The sequence below is a fragment of the Hypomesus transpacificus genome, chromosome 13 (genome assembly GCF_021917145.1).
Source record: "Hypomesus transpacificus isolate Combined female chromosome 13, fHypTra1, whole genome shotgun sequence".
In the NCBI taxonomy this organism is placed as follows: Eukaryota; Metazoa; Chordata; class Actinopteri; order Osmeriformes; family Osmeridae; genus Hypomesus; species Hypomesus transpacificus.
Genome location: NC_061072.1, coordinates 8,274,796 through 8,287,191, shown reverse-complemented (window position 1 = coordinate 8,287,191; position 12,396 = coordinate 8,274,796). Strand labels below are relative to the sequence as shown.

Here is a 12,396-nt window from a genome sequence, read left to right as displayed (position 1 = left end):
TTCACCACGTCGTCCAGCAGGGGCCAGTCATGCAGGTCTTTGACCTCTTTCCCCATCTTTCCATCGTACGCCTGGATGACAGCCAGAACCAGGATATTCTTCAGATTGGTATTCACCCCCCACGTCTGGGACAAACAGATAGGACAATTAGAGGAACCTACAGCTGAGATGAATGATGAAAGCTCTGAGGCAGGGCCGGCCCAAGCTTTTATTGGGCCTTCAGCAAAATTGATTTGGGGGCCCCTCGGAGTCGCTTATCGTTGCCGAAAAAAGAAAAAAAAGAATATATATATTTTCACATAATACATTAAACTGTAATTTCATGTGCTCTTGGGGGCCCTCTGGTAGCCACAGGCAATTCCTCTACAATTTAAACCTGATTTGCTGTTAGGAAAGATGGTAGGTCTGCACAAGGCCTTCAGCTGTACACTGACCTCTTTTGGTTCTTGCTTTTTTCTGCAGGGAGAGTCAGAACCGACAAGGAATTTATCTTTACGGCATTTTGAAGATGAGACACGTAATGTGTCACACAATAATTGAAATACTTTGACACATAAAAGGATTTGTTAGATGTGTAAGTACATCAAGTCGTAGGCTGAGTGTTGTATTGTATTAATATAATATCTGCTGGTTGAAATTGGTTTAATTTTTTATTAGGCCTACAGATAAATACTAAAATCAATTGATCGACATTGCTTACCTGTAAGGATGCAGGATCGATTACAGATCTTGTACTGCCCATGGTCGGTGTATATTTGTGTGTAAAATACGGCGTTTTGAGTTTGGCGCAAATGAATAAATTCTGTGAAACCAAAGATTTCATCTCAATACATGAGAACCAAACATTCCATCTCCATAGATATAAATGATACATACAATTTGTGAACATGGGGAGTTCTATCTTAAATGTGGCCATTGTTTGCAGCAATAATGATAGAAAATGATACATTTGGGTTTTAAAAGCACTGATATAATCATTATTTCACTCAATTGATTCACACGGTTGACAAATCATTGGGTAAGCTAGGTCATACACAACTTATGAAGCAGTTCTTTTATTATTAGCAAGTAAACCATATTTGAAAAGTTTCGACCTCATTCTACCCTTTCTTGCCCGATGCTGGGAAACAGGACTATTTATGTGTACAAATCACGGCACATAAATACATCAATGAGGTATTTCACCAAGGGAAGGATGCATAGTATTTTCATTGTGTGTGTGTGTGTGTCAGTCCATTTACAGGACATCCTTGTGTAAACAAACAGCCAGTGGTACAGTACGGTTCCCACACAGGAAAGAGAAGAAAACAAAAAGACATCCACCTTAGGTACATTTAAATCCTTTTATTTCGGTCCGATGACATCCTCTTTACTGCCTTTTAAAGGCTTCTTCTGGTAAAGGAATCAAATAAGAGTGCGTGTGTGTCTGTCTTCCGCCTGGGCATGTGTCCCAGAATATGCAGTAGTAAGGCTAGCACCTGCAGGCCAGTACAAACGGACTTCCACACATGTCCAGGGTCCTCGACATCCTCTCAACCCTTCTGCCTGTCTGTGTCCGGTGGTCCTCATCTGCTCTCTGCCTCCCTCCGTACCAGCCTGTGTCCCAAGGCCCGTGCACTCAGAACCAGCAAACTGAACACTGGCCTTAACCGACACAGGATGACTCTGGCCCCGTTGGTGTACCCGTGTGGTGGTCATGACAGTGAGCCCAGGGCAGGGTTCTCCAGACCGGCCTTAAGGCTCTTCTCAAGCAGCACCAGGCTCTGTACAGCCAGACTCCTGCAGTCCGCATCAGAGTCACTCTCTGCCACATCTGCCAACAACACAACAGCAGGTCAATACTGCTAGCATTGGTGCTAACCAGAGCATTCACTCTGAAAGGCTACACAGGTCATGTGTGCTGCTTTAACAAGATTCTGATTCATGTTTTTGACAGTTTGACATTTGTAAACCAGTTGGGCCCCTGTGTGGGTTGAGATTGATAGTTTTGCGCAGATCACATCCCAGCTTGTACTGGGACGGACATCCTGGATCTCTACCATTTCCCAGAAAATGTTCCTACCAGCTGTGTGTGTGTGTGTGTTGGGATGAAATAGATATCAGTGACTGACGCACACAATGCAGCTGCAACACTAGAACAAGGCCTAAGTAGATATCCCTGTATAAGATCCTTTATAATAACAATAACACAACTGGAATACCCGTGGAATGCAGCTGTCTATAATGAGACCAAATCCATAGTTTCCAGAGGTAAAGAAAAACCAGTGAAAACGTCTTATATGCCAATACACCAACTTCAAAACCCTGACGTGATCCTAATGTATTTCTGTCTACTACAAGGGACTCCCGTCTTAATCTGATGCTATTAACATATATTTTTACAACGGCACCCCAGATCGTTTTCTGAGGACAATAAATGAAGGACAGTAATAGCTCAGTGGTTAATGACTGCAGATCTAGGAGGTTACAGGTTCACATCTTCCTCCGTCCGGCCGCATTGGATAAAAGCGCTAAACGAATACATGAATCGATTCATGAAGGTTGAGGTCCACCTGCGAGCCACGCCCTGGTCTCCAACAGCTGATCACTGAGCTCCTCCAGTAGGCTCTGACTGGGCATGCTCAGGAACACAGAGCAGACGGCGAAGAGCACGCCTCGCCGCACCGTCCTGTTTTTGGAAAACGAGATTGTTTGTCATCACCGTTGTGGCTGATACAGGTTCAGACTTATGACAAAGAGATAATAAAAAGTTATTTCCTGTCGCCGTATCTAAGACATCTTGTTATCCGACCGCTTTCTTTATTATATTTGGGGGTAGCAGGATATTAAAGGTTAGCGTTGCTTCATAAAATACATTTCATGACAACAGAAAACTAAGCTTTATGTACAGCACGTTTCTTTAAAGGTACTCACTGGTCGACGTGGTAACGCACCGCCCAAGCAAAGTCCAAAAGAGCACGGCCCATCTGAGTGGCCACCTGCAGCCAGTGATGGACAATTCAGTCAAGCACATTCACTAGCCACTAAGCATTTCACAAGGTGACCCCAGATTACAGACGAGGCCTGTGTTTAAACTTACGGGAGCGTTGACAGCTAAGTGCATCAGGAGGCCCAGGGTTTGAATCAGCCTTCCCAGAACCAGGTGGTCCCCCCCCATGAGGTCAAAGGTCACCTGAGGTCTAGGGAACAAGGTGGAGTGTGGCTTTACAGTGTGAAGACACTGATGGTACTTCTGTTACGACATACCACCTGCATAACAGGCTGTAGTTTCCCCAATACAGAGACAACCTTCTACCATCAGCCCTGCACACACACACACACACACAAAAACACCCACACACACACGAGAGGAAGATGGACGCACGCTCACCTGTCATAGTTCCTGAGCAAAGGAAAGAAGAAGTGCCCAGCCACAGGGGCGTAGCGATTTGGGGAGGCCTTGGCTGGAGGGCGAGTCACTCCCTGCAAGCATCACAACAACAGATTCATCCACCGTCAAAAAGGTCCCGACATGAGCCGTGGCTTGAGTTCCCCGAACGACTGGCTGTCAAACTGTCGTTTGAAACAAACAAAACCAAAAAGTTGAGATGCGACCTACCTTGCTGATACGCGTCGTCTTACTTTGGATTCGCCTCTCTACCACCTGTCGCCAATCAACAGGGTCGTTGCCAGGGTAAGGGATCATACCCATGGTAACGGGAGAAACTCCCTTGGACAGGCCATCTTTAGCTGTGATTGGTTGAGAGAGCTCTTGGGCTGACATTGCCAGGACCTAACAAAAGAGACAGGTATCTAATAGTTCAAACACACCGTAAACAAAGGATGTCACCTGAGTGTGGTTTGTGACTACTGAAGCATTAGTTTCCCTCACCTCTAAGATATCCAGGCGTTGTCGGATACTGTAGTTCATGGAGAAGAACTCAGTAGTCAGGTACTCTGTCACCTAGGGGATTAAGAGTTACGGTTTGTGTGTCAATTTGGCGACTAAAGCTAAATAAAGACAATGTCAAACGTATATGAAATCTTAAAATTCAGTTACAGTAAAGCCATGGGCCAATATACTTGGGCTGACAGTATGTCTACCAACTATTTTGATTTCACGTTGAGTTCATTTAAACAAACACAGCACAGTCGGAGGTGAGGCCTCTTACGGGGACACAGTCGGAGGTGAGGCCTCTTACGGGGACACAGTCGGTGACGACGAGGGCGACCATGGCGGCCTGTCTGAGGCCCCAGAAGCCGGCCGTGTTGTAGCGGTCCTCCATGTGGAGCAGCACCTTGGTGAGCTGCACGCCGACCTGGACACACACACAACCAGGTTACACACTAGCCCCACACACCATGGGGTGTGTATGTGTGTGTGAGAGAGGGTGCGTTACCTCCTGGGCTGTAGAAGGGTTGTTCCTAAGCAGGCCCTCCACAGCTCTCAGACAGAGCTCCACGCGCTCAGGTTCCTCAGATGTCAGGAAGGCTGGACAGGGAGGAGGGCGGATGAATCAATAGATGGACGGATGTGCAGGTGGATGGATAGACGGACTGATGGATAAATGGGTGCTGACCAAAACAGTTGCCGAAACAAGTGATGATTAGGACCTACCCTCCAGGCAGTCTCTGAGGTAGCGCGGTGGAGCAGTCTTGCTCATCTCCTGGTCAGCTGACATGTCGTAGGGGGTGAGCTCATCATCGCTGGTCCACACACACACACACACACAGCATTAGTAGCATATTGTTTTCCATGCACATACAGTGTGTGGTACACAAAGATCAGTGCTCATTCTCACCTGTCCAGATCTGGGTCTGGTCCTGCTCTGGGTTGCTGGGTAGCCGTGGGCGGGGCCTCCTGAAGGGGTGAGGTTTGCCCTTTGACCTCTCTGTCAGGGCTCATCCTGCCGACGTGATGAGAAGAAGGGTGGCAAACGGTGAGAAAATCGAATAACGCTAGCTCTCCAGACACCAGAGAGAACGGCTGTGTTGGTGGGTGTGAGCCGCCCGGGCCTGGCCCTGTGGAGGAGGGCGGCTGGTGGCTGACCTGTGGGGAGCTGGGTCCTGGGGTTCATCAGGAGTCATGAGATGGAGCAGCTCCAGGGTGACGTCATCCTGCTCATACTGGGAGGAGGAGCAAAGGTGGAGCAAAGGGAGTCAGGTGGCTGAGCGGTTAGGGAATCGGGCTAGTAATCTGAAGGTTGCCAGTTCGATTCCCGGTCGTGCAAAATGACGTTGTGTCCTTGGGCAAGGCACTTCACCTTACTTGCCTTGGGGGAATGTCCCTGTACTTACTGTTAGTCACTCTGGATAAGAGCATCTGCTAAATGACTCAATTAAAATGCAAAGACAATGACACCCAGGACACAGAGCAAGACAAATCCAAGTGTTGCCTGTCACAGCACTTAACAGAAAGGTTTGACTCGAATGTGGGTTTTAGACAGCCTATAATCAATCACCCGTATGGCTATTGAACAGGGTCATTGGCATTGGTCATTTGTACCTCAAACTTGAGCTTGGTACCATCTAAATCCATCCGTGAGCTCAGACACTCTCCCACCACCATGCCCATGCGCCTCACGCCCACCACACTGCAGTCCAGGTGGCTCTGCATGCCTCCCAGCATGCACTGCAGCAGCTCTGGCAGGAGAGGGGTCACAGTAACAAATGTGTATCATTATACTGATAAAAGGGAGAGGAGGGACATACCTCAATTATGTTAAGGAGGGAAGACAGTTTAAAGCTACCTTCGATGAGGTTCAGCATGTTTTCATACAACAAGCCACACTTTCAGAGAGAATTAATCAATAAAAACATTGGTTTGCAGCTCTGATAGTCAGTGTTCATCCTGTACTGATTTGACTGGCGGGGACAGTAGTGTTGAGTTACCTGGACGTAGCTCCTGCAGCTCTGTGTCGTTCAGCAGGCCCACACAGAGCAGTAGGGCTCTGCTCACGTACATCTGCTGCTCCAGGGAGGTGTGTTTCACTGCACTGGGGTTGGCCCAGGTCTGGCACAGCGATCGCAGGACCTGAGCACACACACACAGTCAGACAACAAATACTGCAGGTAATACACTGCAAATGTGTCATTTGTTATCAACATTATTGGGTGTGCAAGCCTCTTTGGCAAGGGCACAACCTATTATTCTCTCATATATATATATATATATGTATTTCTTATTTTGTATTCCTTTCCACCACTTTTTTGAACTACTCATTACATTTTTCATTAAATAGACAATGTCGGTGTCAATATGTTTGTCTTGATCCCGAAAGCGTTGCTTGTAGCGGTAGCTAGTAACTGTAGAGCTATCTAACTAGCTAGCCACAGTCACAAACCTGCCCGCGTTTACCTACAGTAATCAGTTCAGTAGCTTGTTAGCTTCTGGAAGCTGAAACTGTGAAAAGAAATGCCACAGGCCAGGGTACTTGCTGCAACTGATGCAAGCACACCTCAACACAGAAATGGTACCCTCTCTTGTTTTACATGTACTGCAAATGTTCCAGAAACACACCTGGGTAAGTAGTGGCCTTCTCTCTCTGTCCTGTGCAAGATAACCCAGAAGAATCCTCAAAACACGAGTCTAGAAGGATGAAAAAGCTGTCAGTCACAGACAACTGTGTTTTTGTCATGCATTTTTATGTTTTCTTAAATTGCCTGTTACTGTACTGCCACTACTGTACTGCCAACCTTTCTCACCTCATGCCTGTACTGAAGCAGTAACAGTTTATGAGTGACAACAAACTGGGCTTTTTTATTCTTTAGAACCAGGTTTCCCATGATCCGACCCAAAGCATCTGGCCTGTAGAAAAGACCAGTTTGGGATTATTTTACACTAAGTATAAAAAGGCAGACACACACAACGGGATATGCAGTAAATTAGGCATCTATACCCGTCCACAGCTGGTATTAGCCCAGTGAGCACGGCCTCTAGCCAGCGTTCCGGAACATTCTCCAGGAGTTTCCAGCACACCCTCTGCCACACCATATCTGAGCGAGTGTAGGAGGAGAGGCGAGGGGCAAGATCCCTGAACACCAACTCTGCAAAAAGAGAACACAGATTTTTTTTTCCAACTTCTAAAATTGTATTTAGAAACTAAAATATATATATATTCTTTCAACATTAAAAAACAACAACAAAAAAACATTGAAGACATGAAAGTAAATCTAACTTACCACTATGTCCCTGAACGCATGCCTTCCCCAAAGTCTGAGACAAAAATGTCAGAGAGCAGTCTTTTCCATCTGAAAAGAAACATGTAAATGACCCAAACGTACTTGTTACCCGTGAGGAAACATAAAAAAAAAAAAAACATTGGTAACTTGAATTTCAACTCCCATTTTGAAGACGTTCTAGTATAAAATGGACATGTCCCGTACCTCGGAGTGCCTTGCAGGTCTTCTCCAGTGCTGCTAGCATCTCTCTGGCCAGTAGAGGGTAATACTGCTGAGGCAGGAAGAGGGGATGGTTGTTTGGGTGTAGGCGGTTGGCAGTGAGGTCAGGCAGGGCCACCAGGCGGCCCAGTAAGGTCTCTCTGAGCTGGGGAGAGTCGGAGGGTCCTGCTCCCTGGCAGTACGACCACAACAAGTCCATCAGACGACCGCTCTGTAGGAACTCCACAAGGATGCTGACCAATCGGTCCAGACCAGCACTAGGGTTGCTGGGGGTAAAAATAATAACGTATTCATTTAGAAGATGCTTCGTCTAATGCGATGTACAGTACAGGGGAACTTGAACCCGTGACCTCTTGATCTGCAGTCACACACGCACAAAACTAAGAAAATCTGGGAAATGTACAGTACTGCATGCGCATTTAACCTAATAATAGACTATGTTTGAACAGCTCTCACCTCAGAGAGCCTATGCCATCCATCAGTACCATCAGAGCCTGCTCGGCAGGACCTTTGAGAAACAAGCCATCCCATAATTCAGTGCGCTGAGCAGCTGTGAGAAACTGGACCCAATCAGCACTGATGCTGCTAATGAAAAACTGCAGGGTCCGTGTGTAGTGGGCTCGGCTGAACTCATCTCGCTGAACTGTGGTAGTTGTAGTTGTAGGCTCCTTATTCAGATAACTGTTGAGTGTTTGGAGAGCAGTTACCACCTCTTCCCTGTTCCTGGAGGTGGTGAGAGCTCTGACACTTTGGCCCACCGCTAGGCGAACGTTAGTGTCTGGGGTGAGGACCTGCATCATTCATGTGGCCAGATACCTGCAGGGGACAACAAATGTTGCCTTATGTTTCAAACTGTGCTTTCTTAAAGGTGGAAGGCGCTTTGCGAACATAATTTCTTAATGAGATGCTTTCAAGGATGGTAGAATAGCAAGTTTACATGAACTAGTGCTAGACATCGTGACCTAAACATGACAGCTAGACAGTTAGTCAAAATTTTTTTTGACAAGTACAATAACATAGAGCGAGATTGACTGTAAACATTTAATAGTTGGATGGTTAGCTAGCTACCAACATCTAGCATGCTCTTGTCTGAATGGCTTATGTTGCCTTACTACTGTATAGCTGTATTAGCTAGACTAGCTCGCTTGCTATCGAACCTTTTAAGGTAATGTTAATGATCATGGTAACAAATGCTTACCTGTGCCAAGTAGCAAACAGAAATTTTCGATAAATGCCGCCTGCTGTTTCTTTGAGTACGCTGTAAAAACATGTCCGTGTTTGATGACACGGTTTACCTAAGGTTCCGGTGTTGCACCGTTGCAACGTTTTTTTTAGCTGATATAATGTGTACCCCCTTCCCTAACACGTAAAAACTCTGTCCTCCCATCGTGTTTTATTTTCTCTGTTCTTTTGGTCACAATGAATCACCTGAGATAATATGGAGATTTTTTTCTAGCAAAAGTTACAGAGGGAATACACATTATATCAGGATGTTTTTTCACCTGATATAATGTGTACCCCCTCCCCTAACATACAAAGGGTTTCTCCTGCCATCATGTGTGTTATTTTCTGTGTCCTTTTGGTAAAAATGAACAACCTTTGGAAAGCAGCTACGGTGGGGTCCCACATTCTGACAGCCGTCAGAAATGGTGACCTCTGTGGTATTGGCTCTGTGATGACTCCAAATCAGAAAACATGGGTCCAGATTAGTGTGAAGGGATGACCTAACTACCCCAAACATGTCGTTAAACCCCTTTATTAAGCAGTTACAATGGGGTCACATATTCTGACAACTTACCCAATGTGCTGGTCCATTAAGTATTTTGTTATTTTTTTTCTTTACAGTAGAATATGATTATTAAAAGTTTTAAATGTAGTGTAAGGTTAATGTAAGGTTTTAGGTCGATTATTATAAATATAACTTGTGCATGCAGTGACAAAGAAATATGTTCAGAAAGATTTCAGAGAAAATGTACCTTAACATATTTTATTTACTTTCAGATAAACACATGTTACTATGCCTGAGGTGGTTAATATGGTCACCAGCGTTTTCTTTTTTACAACTTTCGTGCCAGCTATTGGTCAATTTCAGTAATGAGGAAAGTCGGAATATCCCACGCGTTGGCTTGGCTAACGCATCAATTCAAGTTATGATTGAAAGTAATGGTAATAATTAAGCTCATAACGACGGAATCGAGGGTTGTCTGGAGGGGGGTCTATTGGACCGGTCTTCAATGTCGTTGTCAGATGAATCCGACTCGCAGAAAGGCCTCAGGACTTTGTTAATGCCCTTCCGGGCCCGGCGAAAGTCCTTAACACTCATCCCCAGCAGCACACTTTGGACGTAGGCAGCGTAGGTGGTCCTCTCAGTGATTGGCTCGGGAGACTGGAACTGCTCACGCAGCATCGTCAGCATCTCCCCGCTCTCCTTGGCCTTCCTCCTGAGGGTCTCCATGTCGGAGGACACCGACAGGGCTGGGGTGGGTGGATGTTCTAAGACGGGGACGGTCTGAGCAAACTCGTCAACATCAACCCTCTCCTCCGCCTCTGCCTGCTCAGCCTCATCCAGGTCTCCGTGAGTTTCGACTTTAATCGCCTTCACCTGGAAAGACACGGAATGACACAGGTACACACACAACATGCTTGGAAATTGACCATAAACAATTTTACATACATTTGTCTTTCACTTATTATTCAATATTGTAGTATAATTATATGATTAACATCCACATAAATACTTACACTCTGGACGGGCTTCGAGCGGTGGTTGACAGCACAGTGGAAAAAACTAAATTTGGATTTGATCCAAGACTCCCTCTCCGTCAACTCTTGCTGGCCCTGCCCAGTCTTCTTCTTCTTGTCCAACCTGGTAGATATTATAAGCATTACATTTACCTTTAGTAATTTAGCAGACGCTCTTATCCAGAGCGACTTACAGTAAGTACAGGGACATTCCCCCCGAGGCAAGTTGGGTGAAGTGCCTTGCCCAAGGACACAACGTAATTTGGCCGGGAATCAAACTGGCTGACTCCCTGTCATATGGTAAGTATATGGTAAGTGTATGGTAAGTATATAAGTATATGGTAAGTATATAAATTCCATTATTATTAAAGTCATGGCAATTATTTGAACCATTTTCATCATTTTAAACATAAATACTTGCCTAGTGTACATGTCCCTGAGGGATTTGAACCAGGTCCACAGGTGGTCCACCCCGATCCCCAGCTCTGCGGCCTTGGTCTCCAGGATTCGTTGCCTCTTGGCCTTGTTCCTGTAATCTATTTTCTGGGAGTTCCACAGAAGTTCGTTATCGCGGAAAAACTTTACCAAACTATCCTCCACTGCCCGGTCCTGGATCCTGCAGTCTTTCCTCTGCTTCTTCCCTCTCGCTTCCATGGTTGGCAGGTCTTCATTAAGGTCTTCAGGGGGTGGCACACCTCGGATGGACTCTTCTTCGTGCTGTCTTTCACTCTGAAAGAGGCTTTGCATTCTTCTTACTTTCAGCATTTATCATCTTCTTTATTATGTCTATGGCTGTTACACTCTCCTCATGCGTCAGTCCCACGCTAGTCATGCGTCAGTCCCACGCTAGTCATGCGTTAGTCACACGCCAGATGTGTCCACCTCGCCCTAGAACGCTCGAAATTGAACGATTAGAACGTTCAGAGAACGTTGACCAGAACGTTATGGTGTGACGGGGCCTTTGGGAACAATAAGCAATAACAAACCGCGAATAATCATAAAGCTTGCCCTCTTGGATGTAATGTATTGATGTTTAGACGCTCTTCTTCGCCCTCCCTTGTCTACACATGCATGGGCAGACGATGCGCAGCAGCGCCCTCTGCGGTCAGTTTCTGATGGGTCACAGCTTTCGGTGCAACACCGGGACTGGACAGATTTTCAAGTGTTTTGACGACATAAGGATTTCAATTACATTTAAACAATTGAATGTTTTTCAGTTTTATTTTATTCAAAGGAAAATTCATAAACATTAAATGTACATGAATATGTACGAACTGTAAATATGGAGTGAGAAAAATTACTACACGGTTAAAGCTCCAGTAAGTAAAGTTTGTTATTGATAAATATGCTCAGTGCAAAATCTTTCTGTACTTCTACTTCTCATCGAAGTATTGACTGGCAGTATTTTTTTTTAAGTCGATTCACTGCAATTCTCTCAACGAACCTGATATCTCCTCCATCTCAGCATCCCACACGGCATCGATCCCTGGATGCGATCTTTTGAACCATTTCGCTGTTGCCAGCACACTACCCAAGCCCACCCCTGGCACAGGGACAATGGGTATACCTGCCACCGCCATAGCCACCATCAGCGGGCATACAGGGCCCTCTTCTTCCAATACCCGCCTGTCTATGGTGGGTGGCTGTGGCATAGTCACCACAGGTGTCAATAGCATCGTCTGGTTGGGTAAGGTACGGCTGTGTAGACCAGAAGACGGATGGTGGAGGCTGACATACTTCTGGTCAGTGTGCCTAGGGACAGGACTGAACATTTCCCAGTGGAAAGAGGTAATTTCAGGGCTGTGGTAGTACATATTCCCGGCCTGCAGGTGGCGCCGTTTGGTTGGAGATGGAGGGAACCAGAAGTTGGGGGACTGGTAGTAGGGGTAAACGTTGTGATTGTTGGGGGTAAGGAGGCTCTTGGGCAGGACAGGGTGCCCACGCCTCTGTGAGGTGGAAGATGAAGAGGAACAGGAGTTCTCTGAATTGAATGTGGGATAGAAAGGAAAAGCTTGAATCCTTTCAACACAAAAAACTCATTAAAATAGCATTTTCTTTTTATCTGTCAATTCTAGTATCCTATCAAAAATAAAACTTTATGAATATGCAGTTATGTTGACACCGACTTATTTGAAATGGAAAACAAGTGTTTAAAGTAATATTTATATGCCTGTAACTTACCTTTTAAGTCCAGACTTGTTGCATTCATGATTCATCTGAAGTATAAATATGATGAGATTAGATACTTAATGTATCTTGAAAATAGAAAAGACT

The 12,396-nt window shown here is 45.6% G+C and overlaps 2 protein-coding genes across 3 annotated transcripts; both read right to left on the bottom strand.

The window, feature by feature from the left end:
* Nucleotides 1-1,006: 1,006 nt before the first annotated feature.
* Nucleotides 1,007-8,661, bottom strand: telo2 (TEL2, telomere maintenance 2, homolog (S. cerevisiae)). 2 transcript variants are annotated; one of them, XM_047032256.1, is made up of 21 exons: nt 8,579-8,661; nt 7,837-8,196; nt 7,366-7,646; nt 7,162-7,230; nt 6,879-7,026; nt 6,685-6,787; nt 6,500-6,568; nt 5,872-6,013; nt 5,486-5,622; nt 5,030-5,106; nt 4,782-4,886; nt 4,598-4,686; nt 4,380-4,471; nt 4,182-4,298; nt 3,872-3,943; nt 3,599-3,772; nt 3,371-3,462; nt 3,080-3,179; nt 2,914-2,978; nt 2,553-2,668; nt 1,007-1,813 (listed from the first exon to the last, which is right to left on the bottom strand). In XM_047032256.1, the coding sequence occupies exons 2-21, from the start codon at nt 8,178-8,180 to the stop codon at nt 1,695-1,697; spliced, it is 2,511 nt and encodes an 836-aa protein (XP_046888212.1). In that variant the 5' UTR covers nt 8,181-8,196; nt 8,579-8,661; the 3' UTR covers nt 1,007-1,694. The 2 variants fall into 2 exon arrangements, with proteins under 2 accessions (XP_046888212.1, XP_046888211.1); XM_047032255.1 differs by having other exon boundaries at nt 1,008-1,813; nt 4,152-4,298.
* A 692-nt stretch (nt 8,662-9,353) lies between these two features.
* On the bottom strand, nt 9,354-11,204 carry LOC124475603. The gene is made up of 3 exons (XM_047032351.1): nt 10,544-11,204; nt 10,123-10,246; nt 9,354-9,982 (listed from the first exon to the last, which is right to left on the bottom strand). Exons 1-3 carry the CDS (start codon nt 10,885-10,887, stop codon nt 9,560-9,562), a joined length of 891 nt encoding a protein of 296 aa, XP_046888307.1. The 5' UTR covers nt 10,888-11,204; the 3' UTR covers nt 9,354-9,559.
* Between the last annotated feature and the right edge of the window lie 1,192 nt (nt 11,205-12,396).